General features: G+C 41.5%; 2 protein-coding genes across 2 annotated transcripts; both read left to right on the forward strand.

The window, feature by feature from the left end:
• Positions 1-6482: 6482 nt before the first annotated feature.
• Positions 6483-14597, forward strand: LOC132048827 (uncharacterized). Its single transcript, XM_059439512.1, is given in 4 exon segments — positions 6483-7995; positions 8077-8418; positions 8421-9820; positions 14301-14597. Coding segments are annotated over 4 exon segments (3552 nt in total).
• LOC132048828 (uncharacterized mitochondrial protein AtMg00810-like) lies at positions 14594-15289 on the forward strand. The gene has a single exon (XM_059439513.1). It carries the CDS (start codon positions 14594-14596, stop codon positions 15287-15289), a length of 696 nt encoding a protein of 231 aa, XP_059295496.1.
• Positions 15290-16589: the final 1300 nt, after the last annotated feature.

Below are 16589 nucleotides of genomic sequence, written 5' to 3' on the forward strand. Positions count from 1 at the left end.
ATCTGAATGCCTCTGAGGGCATAAACTAAGCATGCTTCCTTTAAATAAGAATCATATCTGTATACTATAAATAAGCCACTCAGTGGGGCTATGTCGTCAATATACACTACCCGGCCTTAATAGGACTAGGTGTGGAACTACCCAGCCACAATGAGACTCGGTGTGAATACCCAACTGATCAGTGGTTGCACGATACGTGCCTACTCCGGCCGGCCAGAGCGCGGCTCGGTATATATATATATATATATATATATATATATATATATATATATATATATATATATATATATATATATAATGCATGAATGACTCATAAAATGTTATCCAGAGCTTCTTGGAGTGACGTAGGGTCGTAACACCTCCAAGTAACATTGTGAGACTACTAATACCAATATACGGTATCTCTGAAAAGCCATGGACATGGAATATACCAAGATATACATATGAAATCAAGGATGCAAGTGTCTTTAGTACACCTAGGAGTAGGATTGTTTTGAAAATCGTTCGCTTGCTTATTTTGTTCGTATCATAAAGGTCATGCCAAAATGAAGAAAAGGAATAGCCTTAACATACCTTGTCGTTTACTTATTTGTCCAACGTCTACCTTCCGATCCTTAGAGTTCAAGAAACTTCAATCCAAACCAACTACTTCAGAGCTAAGCAACCTACAACTCATCATCAAGCAAGAACAACTTCACTAGTGAACTAGTTTAGGATTATTGGGCTCGATCTTTACTTATGTGGCTTTGGGACGATATGGAAGGGTTTGAGAGCACTTGATAGGGTTTGGGGTTCAGTTGTGATGAAGTAAAATGAAAAAAAGGTCGAGCCATCTGATTTATAAAGTGACAACATCCACCGCCTCAATTTCAGGGTCCGTACTTTGAAATCGCGTAATTTTCTACAAGCCATGAAATACACCGTATGTCTTGGATTTACGATCTGCCAGTTGGATTGGAAAGGAAACTCTTTGAAATTCAATTTACATAGGTTATGCATTCCATAAATCCTCATATTATAGGAGATATACGTCCCTCAAGTTGGACCAAAACTCCTGTCCAGAATTCTGCCAATTTTTTTCAAAGTTTCGACAAACTTAATTTCTTCGATTCGCTTGATCTCAGAACTTTTAAATACTTGTTTAACAGTTATTAAAAGTCTTCTTTAACCTTATAGGGGTCTCATAGCCTTTCCGAGCGTATGTTAGTTTGCTTATGACGCAATCAATGCGAAAATTTACGAGGTGTAACACTCACCCTCGGATCTAATCAAGCAAACTAGCTTCAAGCTAGAGATGCAGTCTGGGTGAAATCACTGGAACACAATCTGCACTGAAAAAGGGTGCAGCAAGGTAGTATCAGTACAAACACTATGTACCGGTAAGCATCATAGGCCAACTAAGATTAGCTCACGCATATAAGCATAAAATCAACAAGATAAACAGATAGGCACATAATACTCAAATCCAAGTCACAAAATATCCTATAACTAAATCACAGCCTAAGATGAAGCTTCTAAATCACAAGTCTGTCCAGTCTCAATAATCTCACCCGATAATCACAAGTCCAAGTTCCGACCCTAGGTAGAGTCACTAATCCACAATTTCATTCAATCAATGATCATATCTATCCCACACTAGCCGTTTCAACAAACCATACCGAGATCAGAACTAAACGAGCCATAAAATAATGCAGAATAAAATGTAATGAAGTGCAATGCAAAATATAATGATGTGCAAAGCAATGCACTGGCCAAATACTCCAAACCTGTACACACATGCTAAATGGTAATGTTTTTCCTAAACAGTCATGACCTGCAGGGGACCCATGGTATTCCATGTACCACTCGTTCTGGAACGAACCTCGGACCACGAGCTCACAACTAGGCCACATCGTGATCCCCTGTCAAATGTGCCTTAATAGATGTATATGTTCCATCTCAAAATCTCATCAACAATGCCTCATGATCGAATCACAGTGAATAACTCAAGAACACATATCAAGGCCAGAAACAAATAACTCAAGAACACATATCAAGGCCAGAAACAATAAAGTACAGTCATAGTAACACAAGTCATAACAAGACTCATCAATAACTCTGCTCAAACGTAGCCTAATTATACAGCTATCTCAATCAATCAATGAAGGGTATATATGAACACCTTCCTTTCAACAATTACAAACCATTTCCATAATGTCTAAATGTAGAAATGGGTGTAAATATGGTAAATCAATGCACTAAAATAACAATGAAGTACAAGAACTCATAATGCCATAAGTCATATCAAGACTTAGATAAATTGACTCAACTATGGAATGAATCATACAAACCATCTCAGTCAACATAAAGAGTCTATGTCCCTCTTTACTTCCAAATATAACGAGTACACCTCACAACTAAGTCTTGTATCACCAAGGTGATCCATTTTCTCATATATAATCACAATACCAAGTCATAATTTAATATCAATATACATATGGAATGAGAATGCATGCCAAGTATAATATCACCATCAACCGTAATCCATACGTCAAGCTTTCATCTACATATATGATAAGTTTATATCACAATTCAAGTCTAAACTCATTATCCTTCCTTTCTCCGATGATATGTGTCACAATAAAAGAGAATTGGGTACAACCCGTATCACAACACACCCATTCAATTAGTAAGTCTAATCACAATAACAGGGCAGCAAGCCACCATCAACAACAACCGAACTAATAGAATTCTATCCCGAATCGCCACGGTATGAATACAACTACACCTTCACAATGCGTAAATAACGGCTGCAAGCCCACATAATCAGAAGTCATACCAACCTAGCTAATATCCAACCAAACACCATGTCCAAAGACCTAATCATGCTTTCTCCCGTCAATTCTACACAACATATACGTTTCGCTAATCAAAGTCTAACTAAAGTAAGTCATAACATACCTTGAATGTAGGACATGAGCCTTCTGTTTCTGAAATGCCTTAGAATGGTCAAAGTCTAGCAATACAATGCTAAGTAAGCGATAAACCTTCTAATCAAACAAGAACAACAATTGGGGAAGAAGACCCAATTACTTCTACCCTTTTTGATTGGATAAAACCATCTTTTAATGGTGAATTTATCATAACTTCTATCTCTACAATCATACTATTCCAATTCATGGGTTTTCTATTCAATTTAACCCCTTTCAAACAGATTTTAGGCCAAAGTTCCCATTTTTATTAGAACCCTAAGTCTCAATATACAATTCTCATAATTAATAATGAAATTCCCATCCTAGAAAATGATAGCCTGCACTACTAGATGTTTAAGCAACAAAAAAATCAACATTCCATTAATTATTTAAGGGTTCACTAATTCTAGGGTTCTAGGATTTTTACCCACCATTGGTGGACCTTAAACTAGTCATGGAACTTGAAGAAGAAAGGTAAAGGAACAAATAAAGGTGGGGACTTACCCTCCAAGATGCTTTCACCAATGAATGGAATAAAATTCGCCTCTTTCTCTCTTGAAAACTGTGTTTGGGTTTTGTGGGTAATGACTTCGAAATTTCAAAATAAAAATAGGTTTCCGCCCCCCGAGATTCACATGTGCAGGCATTCAATGCAGCAACATACGAGTTTCATCAGAAGGAAGTTCGCTGCCAGCAGACTGTTCGGTACAAAGCCCCGCACGAAAATGACCATAACTTCCTCATACGGAGGCGAAATTGCTACACCTCATAGCTGGTATGTTAAGATTCATTAGGTGTTAGCGGTGTAATTGGGGATAATGGAGTCCCTTATAGGATATATGAGGTTATAGGTGCCTATGTTAAGAGTATGAGGGTTTAAGTTCAAGTAATAAGCTAGGGAAGGATTGGAGGGCAAGCGGATTAGGGAAATTAAGTTTGTTGGAACTTTGGAGAAAGGATGGGGGACAATTTTGGTCCAACTTGGAGAAAGAATATATTTTAGTATATGAGGAGTTTTGAAGTAAAGCAAAAGCCTAAATTGAAGTTCATGAAGTCTAGTTTCCAACGCAACAAATCGCGCATCAATAGGACATCGGAATAAGAGTTATGAGCATTTTAAGGTGGGATGTCGAGCGGAATTAACCCCGCACGAACATGCCGAGTGGCGGCGCGAACGCGCGAGAGAACTGAATAACCGGCGCGAACCCGCGAGGTGGCGCGAACGCGGCGAGTAAATCTGAAGTCGGTAGGCCGACTCTAAAACTCTATATAAGGGGGATCACCCCTGTTTTATTTTTCATCAAAACACCTCTAAACCCTTTCAAATATTCTAGAAATTTCCCCTAACCTCCAATCATCAAATTTTAACGCGAATTAACTATAATCTCTGAATTCAGGTTCAAACAACATATAGTTGCGGTTATAATATCGTATTGCGGTGAATTTTGGCTTGAATTCAAGGTGAATATTGAAGATATTGTGATTCTAGCAGGAGTAAGGTATGAATCTTCCCTTATTGATATCGACTTAGGTTTATTTACAGAGATAAAGCTATTAAATAATCGCACAATAAATTTGTGGGTTGAGAAATTGGACAAACATCGTGTGAGATGTTTTATGGAATATTTTGGTATGGATGATGATGTTGTTGGCATTAGAGTTGTTGTTGTTATGTTGGTTGTTGGTATTGTGATTTCGGGCTAGGGATATAAATAGGGAAGATGTTGCCCGAAGTTTAGCAGTTTCTAAAGGAGTTTAATTTAAGGACCTAAGATAGGCATATGACAATAAGCCTAACAGTAGTATGATTTCTCTTGAATGTAGATTTATGAGCTCGGGAGAATAAACGTTAAGTAATAGAAGACCGAAAAGGTATGTTAAGGCTGTTCCTTCTTTTCTTGGCATGTTTCCATGTATGGTAAGAGCGTGATAAACCTTATGACTCGAGATTTGTCAAAGTAGAGCTTGTCATATTGTTGTCTAGTTTCTGAGTGTTATGTTATTCTTTCTGAGGGGCCACATCCCCTCCCTATGTCATTGAGTTATAAAGAGTCAGAAGAGACATATTACAGTATTAGTGTTTTTCAGCATACGCATGATATACTGCATGATATATATATATATATATATATATATATATATATATATATATATATATATATATATATATATATATATATATGTGTGTGTGTGTGTGTGTGTGTGTGTGTGTGTGTATTTTTTTATGCACGGCCTACGGGTCGGTGAGACATTTTTTTTTGCACGGCCTACGGGTCGGTGAGACGATATGCACGGCCTACGGGTCGGTGAGACGGATTGCCTTGCCGACGGGTCGTGAGACATATTGCCTCGGCTACTTAGCCGGTGAGATTTTATATTGCACTGGCCACTTGGTCAGTGAGACATATATAATAGTATTATATTGCATTTCATATGAGACAGGTCTGGAGAGATATTCAGGGCATTCTTTGGCCTCCAGATTGTATCGTTTCCAGTTCAGTTTCAGTTATCGTTGTCGTACATACTCGGTACATTATTTCGTACTGACGTCCCTTTTACTGGGGGCGCTGCATTCATGCCTACGGTACCGATCGAGGATTGATAGACCTCCAATAGGCGAGGATCGAGATCGACCGATTGGTGAGCTCCCTTTTGTTCGGAGTTGCCAGGTCCTTGGAGTCTCTCCTTTTGATTCGATTGCACGGTACAGTCACACATTTCCTAAAGGCTTGTACACGGGTCTTATGTATACGTAGTGTGTTTGCGTAATAGCCTTGTCGGCTTGTATATGTTTGTTGGAATCCGTTGGCTTTGTATGATCATAGCGACCTCGTCGGCTTGCTATATATATGTATATATACACATTTTGTGGGTATGTGCTAGTTCGCACGAGATAGTTAGTATCTATATATATATATATATATCCCTCGCCGGCTTGTTGGTGTTGTTGGTGTGCAGGTAGGCCTTACCGGTTTAGGTCAAAGGTTACTCCCCTAAGTTTCAAATTTAGAGTGGTTCGCTCGAGCCTAGTTTGGCTTCGGGTGCCGGTCACGTCACTCCGGAATTGGGGCGTGACAAACTTGGTATCAGAGAAGGTTTGTCCTAGGGAGTCTACAAGCCGTGTCTAATTTTGTCTTGTTTATAGATGTGTTGTGCACCACATCATATAAACAGGAAGCTACAGGGCATTTAGGAATTGGTTACCTTTCTTTCAGATCTAAATCGTGTTGTAGAGCCAAGTCATAGGAGATTTGAGTTAAACTTACTCTTTCGTATTTGTGCACAGCTATGCCGGTGACGAGGAAAACTGTAGCTAACCGGAGAGGTGATACGGCAGCTGGTGAGGGGAGCAGTAGGGCACACCCGACAGCTGAGGCCCGGCCTGAGGGCTAGGGTGAGACCCTATCCTCGCCATCATCGATGACTCCACTGCTTGAGGAGCTCCCGAGGGATGCAGTACCTCCAATACCCCTTCCCGTACCGACAGACCAGGATCTTAGGAGGGCGGTATACTTATTGACCTAGATTGTGATGACACAAAGACAACCGAGAGCACCTGCTGGAGCAGTGACCGCTGATGGGTCACACAGTTTGAGGGTTCGTGTGTTTTTAGCGCTTGACCCTCCAGAGCACTCAGGGGTTAAGCGGGACGAGGATTCACAGAACTTTGTCGATAAGCTTCAGCGTATTTTCAGGGTCATGCATGCTACCGAGACCGAGGCAGTAGAGTTAGCGGCTTTCAGGCTTCGTGATATAGCGGTCTTATGGTATGAGAGGTGGGAGCATGCCAGAGGTCCTGAGGCACCTCCAGCGCGTTGGTCTGAGTTTTCAGAGGCCTTTCTTGATCATTATTTACCATTGGAGATACGAGAGGCGAGGGTAGATCAGTTCTTGACTGTCCAGCAAGGTAGTTCTAGCGTTCGTGATTATTGCCTCCGATTTGATTCCTTGGCCAGATATGCTCCATCCTTCTTTGATTCATCGAGGGCCAGGATCTACAGGTTCATAGCGGGTTTGCACCCCGACTATGTCGAGGCTTGTACCACTGCGGCGGTGAGTGATAATATGGACCTTGCTCGTATCCAGGCATTCGCACAGAACTGCGAGGATCGTAGACATCAGCGGCGGGCGGCTGAGAGCATGGAAAGGGAGTATCATAAGAGGGCTAGGACTACTGGTCAGCAGGGTGAGAGTAGGGGGAGTTTCAGACCCCAACACCAGGGTAAGCCATTTAGGCCACCATCAGCTCAGTCTCAGGGATACAGATCGGGGTATTATATTCCATCTGGACCAGGTGAGAGTTCCCGTATGTCCGGGTCACAGCAGCAGAGGGGTCCGGGGCAGGCTAGATCACTACCACAACAGTGTGGTAATTGTGGCAGAGCGCACTATGGGCGATGTCAGTATGGATCGAGAGCTTGTTATACATGTGGCAGCCTAGATCATTTCATGAGGGACTGCCCACAGGGGAGACCTACTGGTATGGCGCAGCCGACAGGGTCTATAGCAGGGTCATCAGCATCCGTGCGTCCTTCTGGGCGCGGGTCTCAGTCTTCAGCAGGTAGAGGCAGAGGTAGGGGCGGAGCTTCTGGTGCAGGCGGTGCTCAGAACCGCATCTATGCTTTGGCAGGTCGTCAAGACTTGGAGTCCTCACCAGATGTTGTGACAGGTACATTAACAGTCTGTTCATATAACGTTTATGCGTTGATAGATCCGGGGTCCAATTTGTCCTATGTCACTCCATTTATTGCGGGAAAATTTGGTATAGTGCCAGAATTGTTGAATGAACCATTTTCTATGTCTACACCTGTTGGTGAGCCTGTTATTGCTAGGAAGATTTATCGTGGTTGTTCTGTAGTTGTTTGTGGTCGTCAGACCATAGCAGATCTTATAGAGTTACAGATGGTCGACTTTGACGTCATTATGGGAATGGATTGGTTAGCTTCCATTTATGCTAGTGTGGGGTGTTGGACGAAGACTGTTACGTTCCACTTTCCGGGGGAAACAACTTTGGAATGGAAGGGCAATACGGCTTCGCCGAAAGGTAGATTCATTTCCTATCTCAAGGCGAAGAAGATGATTTCGAAGGGATGTATCTATCATATAGTTCGAGTCTAGGATACAGAAGCAAAACCGCCAACCCTTCAGTCCATTCCTGTAGTTAATGAGTTCCCAGATGTGTTCCCAGATGAGCTTCCAGGTCTCCCGCCAGAGCGAGAAATTGACTTCGCTATAGATGTACTACCGGATACTCAGCCGATATCCATCCCTCCTTATAGGATGGCCCCTGCTGAGTTGAAGGAGTTGAAGGAACAGTTGAAGGATCTATTGGAGAAGGGCTTTATCAGACCTAGTACGTCACCGTGGGGAGCCCCAGTATTGTTCGTAAGAAAGAAGGATGGTTCGCTACGGATGTGTATCGACTATAGGCAGTTGAATAAGGTGACGATTAAGAATAAGTATCCACTTCGAGGATAGATGATTTATTTGATCAATTGCAGGGTGCTAGATATTTCTCGAAGATAGACTTGAGATCGGGATATCACCAGGTCAGGATCAGAGGGAAGGACATTTCGAAGACAACATTTAGGACTAGATATGGTCATTTTGAGTTCCTTGTTATGTCTTTCGGATTGACTAATGCTCCAGCTGTATTCATGGACCTGATGAATCGTGTATTCAGACCCTTCCTGGACCTGTTTGTGATTGTGTTTATAGATGATATTCTGGTTTATTCTCGATCAGAGACTGAGCATGCAGACCATTTGCGTGCGGTACTTAGAGTCCTTCAGGACCAGAAGTTGTACGCGAAATTCTCCAAATGTGAATTTTGGCTAAACTCTGTGGCTTTTCTAGGGCATATTATTTCAGATGAGGGCATCAAAGTGGATACTCAGAAGATAGAGGCTGTGAAGACTTGGCCTCGACCTACGACGCCGACGGAGGTTCGTAGTTTTCTGGGTTTAGCAGGGTATTACAGAAGATTTGTAGAGGGCTTCTCTTCTCTTTCTGCCCCGTTGACGAAGTTGACTCAGAAGGCAGCCAAGTTCCAATGGACAGATGCTTGCGAGCGGAGTTTTCAAGAATTGAAGGATAGGTTGACTTCAGCACCAGTTCTAGCACTTCCAGAGGGATTCGAGGGCTATGCTGTCTATTGTGACGCTTCGAGGGTCGGATTGGGTTGTGTATTGATGCAGCACGGCAAGGTGATTGCTTACGCTTCTAGACAGCTCAGGAAGCACGAGAAGAACTATCCGACTCACGACCTAGAGTTAGCAGCCATGATTCATGCACTTAAAATCTGGAGACATTACTTATATGGCGTTCATGTTGACATCTATACAGATCATAAGAGTCTTCAGTACATCTTCAAGCAGAAGGAGCTAAACTTGCGGCAGAGGCGGTGGTTAGAATTGCTGAAAGATTATGATGTTGATATTTTGTACCACCCGGGGAAAGCAAATGTGGTAGCAGATGCCCTCAGCCGCAAATCTATGGGTAGTTTAGCATACCTACGGGCTGGAAAAAGGGAGCTGGCTCATGAGCTTCTTCAGCTAGCCAATTTGGGGGTCAGAGTTATAGATTCAGGAGATGCCGGAGTTACTATTCAGACTACAGCAACATCATCCTTAGTAGCCGAGGTGAAAAGGCGCCAGTATGAAGACCCTTCATTGACCCATTACAAGGATACAACTCCGCAAAAGAAGAAATCACCATTCGGGGTTACTGGAGAGGGAGTCCTCAGGTATCGCGGTAGGTTGTGTGTTCCCGATGTTGCGGGGTTACGTCAGAAGATTATGGCGGAGGCTCATTGCTCCCGCTATTCTATCCATCCTGGGTCAACAAAGATGTACCGCGACATTAAAGAGGTTTATTGGTGGGATGGAATGAAGAAGGATATAGCAGAGTTCGTAGCCCAGTGTCCTAATTGTCAATAGGTGAAGATTGAACATCAGAAGCCCGGCGGATTATTGCAGGCTATGGAGATCCCGACTTGGAAGTGGGAAGTAGTTAATATGGATTTCATCTCAGGCTTACCCCGATCTCAGCGTAGGTTTAATTCTATATGGGTAATTGTTGATAGATTGACAAAATCAGCACACTTTCTACCTGTCAGGACTACTTACTCCGCCGAGGATTATGCAAAGCTTTATATTAAGGAGATAGTCTGACTTCATGGTGTTCCTGTATCCATTATCTCTGATAGGGGTACGCAGTTTGCGGCTAATTTTTGGAAATCTTTCCAGGAGGGTTTGGGGACTCAGGTGAATCTTAGCACAAACATTTCACCCCCGGACGGACGGACGGCGGTGAGCGTACTATTCAAACCCTTGAAGATATGTTAAGGGCATGTGTGCTAGATTTTGGGGGAAATTGGGATGATCACTTGCCTCTTATTGAGTTTGCATACAATAATAGTTACCACTCCAGTATTCAGATGGCCCCGTATGAAGCTTTATATGGGCGGAAGTGCAGATCACCAATTGGATGGTTTGAAGTGGGAGAGACGAAATTAGTAGGGCCAGACTTAATTCAGCAAGCGGTGGATAAAGTTAAGCTTATTCGGGATCGATTATTAATAGCCCAAAGTCGACAGAAGTCTTACGCGGATAATCGCCGACGAGACTTGGAGTTCCAAGCTAATGATTGGGTATTCCTAAAGGTGTCACCGATGAAAGGCGTTATGAGATTTGGTAAAAAGGGTAAGCTTAGCCCTCGATATATTGGGCCTTATAGGATTATTCGTAGAGTGGGCAAGGTAGCTTATGAGTTGGATCTACCTTCCAACTTAGAGTCCGTACACCCAGTCTTCCATGTATCCATGCTCCGTAAGTGTGTTGGAGATCCTTCGAGAGTTGTGCCCATCGATGATGTTCAGGTTACCGAGCAACTATCATATAAAGAGGTCCCCATTGCAATCCTAGATAGACAAGTTCGGAGGCTAAGAACTAAAGATGTAGCCTCAGTGAAAGTTCTTTGGAGAAACAATAATAGGGAAGAAATGACTTGGGAGGCTGAGGAAGATATGAAGTCCAGGTATCCACATTTGTTTCCACTCCCAGAAGAAGTTCAGACAGAGACGTCATTGTCTTCAGGTGCGTAACACTTTCCTTCTTATAGTTCCTTGGTCGTGTGGGGCCATTATTGTCATTGTTGTTGTAGCCCTGTGAGGCACTGTATATTTTGGGTTGTTGTGACAGGATGGTAGTGGTACAATTACAGGGGAAACTCTGGTGAAATTTTCGTAGAATTCCTAAGAGTTTAACATTCGAGGACGAATGTTTCTAAGGGGGGAGGAATGTTACACCTCGTAGTTTGGTACGTTAAGATTCGTTAGGTGTTTGTGGTGTAATTGGGGATACTGGAGTCCCTTATAGGATATATGAGATTATATGCGCCTACCTTATGATTATGAGGGTTTAAGTTCATATAATAAGCTAGGGAAGGATTGGAGGGCAAGTGGATTAAGGAAATTAAGTTTGTTGGAACTTTGGAGAAAAGATGGGGGACAATTTTGGTCCAACTTGGAGAAAGAATATATTTTAGTATATGAGGAGTTTTGAAGTAAAGCAAAAGCCTAAATTGAAGTTCATGAAGTCTAGTTTCCAACACAACAAACCGCGCGTCAATCCGACATCGGAATCAAACGTTATGAGCATTTTAAGATGGGCTGTCAGAGCAGGGAATTAACCCTGCGCGAACATGCCAGAAGGCGGCGCGAACGCGCAGAGGAGAAGGAGCAACTCAGCGCGAACGCAAGGGGTGGCGCGATCGCGCAAGTAAATTTTAAAGGTCGGTCCGGCGACTCCGGAACTCTATATAAGGGGGCTCACCCCTTTTTCTTCATCAAAACACACCAGAAAGCCCTTCAAATATTCTGGAAATTTCCCTAGCCTTCATACATCAAATTTTAACGCGAATTAAATATAATCTCCGAATTCTGGTCCCGACAGCGTATAGTTGTGATTATAAAATTGTATTGTAGCGAGTCTTGGGTTGAATTCAAATATTGCGGTTCTAGCGGAGGTAAGGTATGAATCTTCCTTTATTGATATTGATTTAGGTGTATTTACGGAGATAAAGTTATTAATTAATCGTATAACAAATTTGTGGGTTGAGAAATTGGATAAACATCGTGTGAGATGTTTTATGGAATATTTTGGTATGGATGATGATGTTGTTGGCATTAGAGTTGTTGTTGTTGTGTTGATTGTTGGTATTGTGATTTCGGGCTAGGGATATAAACAGGGGAGATGCTGCCCGAATTTTGGCAGATTCTAAAGAAGTCTAATTTAAAGACTTGAGATAGGCATATGTCAATAAGCCTAACAGTAGTATGATTTCTCTTGAATGTAGATTTACGAGCTCGGGAGAATAAACGTTAAGTAATAGAAGACCGAAAAGGTATGTTAAGGTTGTTCCTTCTTTTCTTGGCATGTTTCCATATATGGTAAGAGCGTGATAAACCTTATGACTCGAGATGTGTCAAAGTAGAGCTTGTCATATTATTGTCTAGTTTCCGAGTGTTACGTTATTCTTTCTGAGGGGCCACATCACCTCTCTATTTCCTTGAGTTTATAGAGAGACAGAAGAGACATGTTAGTATCTTGCATGATATATATATATATATTTATATATATATATATATATATATATATATGATATATATATATATATTTTTCTTTAGCCTGGCCATTTGGTCAGTGAGATATTTTTATTTTTCCTGGCCTACGGGTTAGTGAGACAGATATGCCTGACCTACGGGTTAGTGAGACAGATTGCCTGGCCGACGGGTCAGTGAGACAGATTGCCTGGCCGACGGGTCAGTGAGACATATTGCCTGGCCACTTGGTCAGTGAGATTTTACAGTTGCCTGGCCACTTGGTCAGTGAGATATATAATAGTATTATATTGCATTTCATATGAGACAGGTCAGGTGAGATATTCAGGGCATTCTTTGGCCTCCAGATTGTATCATTTCCAGATCAGTTTCAGTTATCGTTGCCTTACATACTCGGTACATTATTTTGTACTGACGTCCCTTTTGCCGGGGGCGCTGCATTCATGCCTGCAGGTACAGATCGATAGATTGATAGACCTCCCCAATAGGCAGGATCTGACATCAGCTGATTGGTGAGCTCCCTTTCTGTTCGGAGTTGCCAGGTCCTTTGGAGTTTTCCTTTTTGGTTCCAGATTGTATGGTACAGTCACACATCTCCCTAGAGGCTTGTAGATGAGTCCTGTATATAGTATGACAGTGTGATAGCCTTGGCGGCTTGTATATGTCTGTTGGATGCTGTTGGTTTTGCACGATTAAAGCAGCCTCCTCGGCTTGCTCAGTTATGTATATATTTCAAGGTGTGCGCCCAGTTCAGACGAGATAATCAGTATTTTTATGTATCTCTAGATTAGACATTATCAGTTTAAGTTGGGGGCCACTCCTCGGATTTTCAGATTTAGAGTGGTTCACTCGGGCCTAGTTTGGCTTCGGGTGCCGATCACGTCACTCCGGAATTGAGGCGTGACAGAAATGCGACGATTCTTTTTGCTATAGCTTCGTAATTACGATACGGATCTAATGGTTCAATCGAAACACAAAAAAAAGGTCGTTTGATCAATATGAAGCCCTTTATCCCCAAGGAATTATGGTGAAAACATCGAATACAAGCGCAACACAACCCAAATCCATCTGAAACTCTTTGGAATCTCACCAAAACTTGTGGACAAGTCCTAAATCATCATACAAACTTGTTGGAACTTTTAAAATATTGACACGGGGTTACCTTAACCCGATGTTGACCGTGTTCAATTCTAACTCGTTAACTTAACTAGTTCTTCTACCAATGACTCAAATCACACTCAAACCTTTCGGGAACCAAACCAATGACTTCACTAAGTCATAAATCCTAAAGGGACCCGAGAAAGGATCGACAAGGGTAAATGGGTCAAAAACACGATAACGACCAAACGGATTGTTACATGAGTCCTTCATACCAGGACTATATAGCAGTTTTTTCAGTTATTATTGAGCCAACTTCCTCAAGGAAACTTCCAAGTTCCAGCATTGGAATGACGCTATGCAAGTAGAAATAGATGCTTTGGCGCTTAACAACACCTAGATAGTGGTGGATTTGCCACCAGGCAAGAAAGATATTGGCTCTAAGTGGGTATATAAGGTAAAACATAAGGAAAATAGTGAAGTAGAAAGATACAAGGCAAGACTTGTAGCTAAGGGTTATAATCAAAAGAAGGACTAGACTACCATGAAACTTTTCTCTAGTGGCAAAAATGGTCACTGTGAGAACTGTTATTAGTCTAGTAACATCATCTGATTGGCCTCTTTATCAGATGGATGTCAATAATGCTTTTTTGCTAGGAGATTTACATGAAGAAGTCTATATGGACTTACCTCAAGGTTTTCAAAGACAGGGGGAGTATAAGGTGTGCAAGTTGCTTAAGTCACTATATGGTTTGAAACAGGCTTCAAGAAAATGGAACCTCAAGTTGATTGAAGCATTGATTGATATAGGATACACTCAAAGTCCTCATGTTCACTCTCTATTCACAAAGAATCTGGAAATGATAGAGCTATTATACTCATCTATGTGGATGATCTGTTACTCACTGGCAGCAGCACAAGTATGATTCAGGAACTGAAGTCCTCACTACATAGTAAATTCAAAATAAAAGACCTTGGCAACCTCAAATATTTTCTTGGCATTGAGGTGCTGAGATCCAAGACAGGAATTCTACTCAACCAAAGGAAATATGCACTTGAGTTGATATCAGACTCAAGGCTCAGTGGTGCTAAACCAGTAAACACCCCTTTGAAGGCTAATGTTAAGCTCACTTCTGTTGATTATGATGAGCATGCGGGCATTACAAATGATCCACCTTATCAGGATGTCACTGCATATCAAAGGCTCATTGGAAGACTGTTGTATTTGACAATCACTAGACCTGATATTAGTTTTGTTGTTCAAGTTCTAAGTCAATTCACGCAATTTCCTAAGATGTCACATTGGGACGCTGCTTTGAGATTGGTGAGATATATCAAAAAATGTCCAAGTCAAGGTTTGTTGATCAGCAGCAACTCTAGCACAACTCTACAAGCTTATTGTGACTCAGACTGGGCTGCATGCCCCAATACTAGAAGATTTGTAACAGGCTATGTCATTAAATTGAGGCAGTCTCTTATCTCTTGGAAATCCAAGAAGCAACAAACAGTAAGTAGAAGCTCAGCTGAAGTAGAATACAGAAGCATGGCTACTGCAGTTTCAGAAATTGTTTGGTTGTTAGGCCTGCTAAAGGACTTGTATGGTCACGACCCAATTTAGAGTCACGCGGGCACCTACCCTTCCCACCTACCCTACCCTCAATCAAAATAATACACTAACCAAGTAAAGAGCAGATTCATTTAATCCAATAATTATATATTATTAACAGCGAAAATCAATAATCATATTAACCAAGTTTGCGGAAGTGATTACAACAGTTAAATAGATACAAAGACTCAATTCGATTCCCACGACCTAGTCTAGACTAGTACTAGAGCGCCTAAAGTGATCCAGATTATATCAAAATTCTAAGACCCAACCTCCATCCCAGAATGAAATGGGATGAGACCTTCAAGATAGGCACCATGCATCTTCCAAACATGTGATAATCAACCAATTGAAACACTCTACACCCCAAAAAGGGTGTAGCAAGAGTAGTTCAGGTACAATCAACACGTACCGAGTAAGTATCATAAGTCGAACACGGTTAGAAACACATATCAGTAAAAGAATTCACAAATAAGCATGATAAGTAACTAAATTAAGTCATACATCTATCTACCGCTCATTATAACATCAAGACCCTTAATTCATTAGCTTTCCTCTAATAACCACAAGTCAATTCCACAACAATCTCACAAATATCATATATCATTATACCATTCGTCTTTAGTCTAGAAGTCGACTCATCATTATGATATTCTTTATTCTACATCCTTTAGAAGCCAAACATATATCTGATCCTACGAACGATCGACGAGATAAATTTACAAGTATAAGGCAACCATATTCGTAACCAAGCACTCTCCATTGCCTAAGTAGAGCATCTAAACCCAATTGTACCAAGTCTTCATATGTCCAATCCGAAAACCAACATCACAAGTAGAACACCAAGTCATCTCAATATAAGCCATGATGCAATGCTGTCACACCCTTTTTTTTTTCTACCCCGCGCTTAAAAGGATTTTAAAAGAGTTTTTTTCCAATTGAAGTGACGTTTTGAAAAGGGATTATTTCTTTGTTACGGAGTCGCCACTTGGAATTGAGTTTTGGCATTCTAAGTCACCCTATTGAATCCCTGATCAAAAGGAAAATTGACTCTTTAATTATTGGTCTGCGAAAACAAAAGTCCGGGTAAGAAATTCTGTTGACTGGGGAGAAGGTATGAGGCATTCCCCGAGTCTCGTGGTTCTAGCACGGTCGCTTTATCAAATTGTGTTCGGCTTAAATTATTTTGGATAAAATGTATTTATTTAGCTATGCCTATGATTCGCTCATGATATTGTTGAACTTTTATTAGTCTTAACTAAGACACATAGTTGCGACCTCAGCCTCGACATACACCGGTCAAGACGCGTAA

The sequence above is a fragment of the Lycium ferocissimum genome, chromosome 3 (assembly GCF_029784015.1).
Source record: "Lycium ferocissimum isolate CSIRO_LF1 chromosome 3, AGI_CSIRO_Lferr_CH_V1, whole genome shotgun sequence".
NCBI classification, from domain to species: Eukaryota; Viridiplantae; Streptophyta; class Magnoliopsida; order Solanales; family Solanaceae; genus Lycium; species Lycium ferocissimum.

Bases quoted from the DNA above. Each gene is read 5' to 3' on its own strand.
- LOC132048828 (XM_059439513.1), top strand. From the start codon at position 14,594: ATGATTCAGGAACTGAAGTCCTCACTACATAGTAAATTCAAAATAAAA.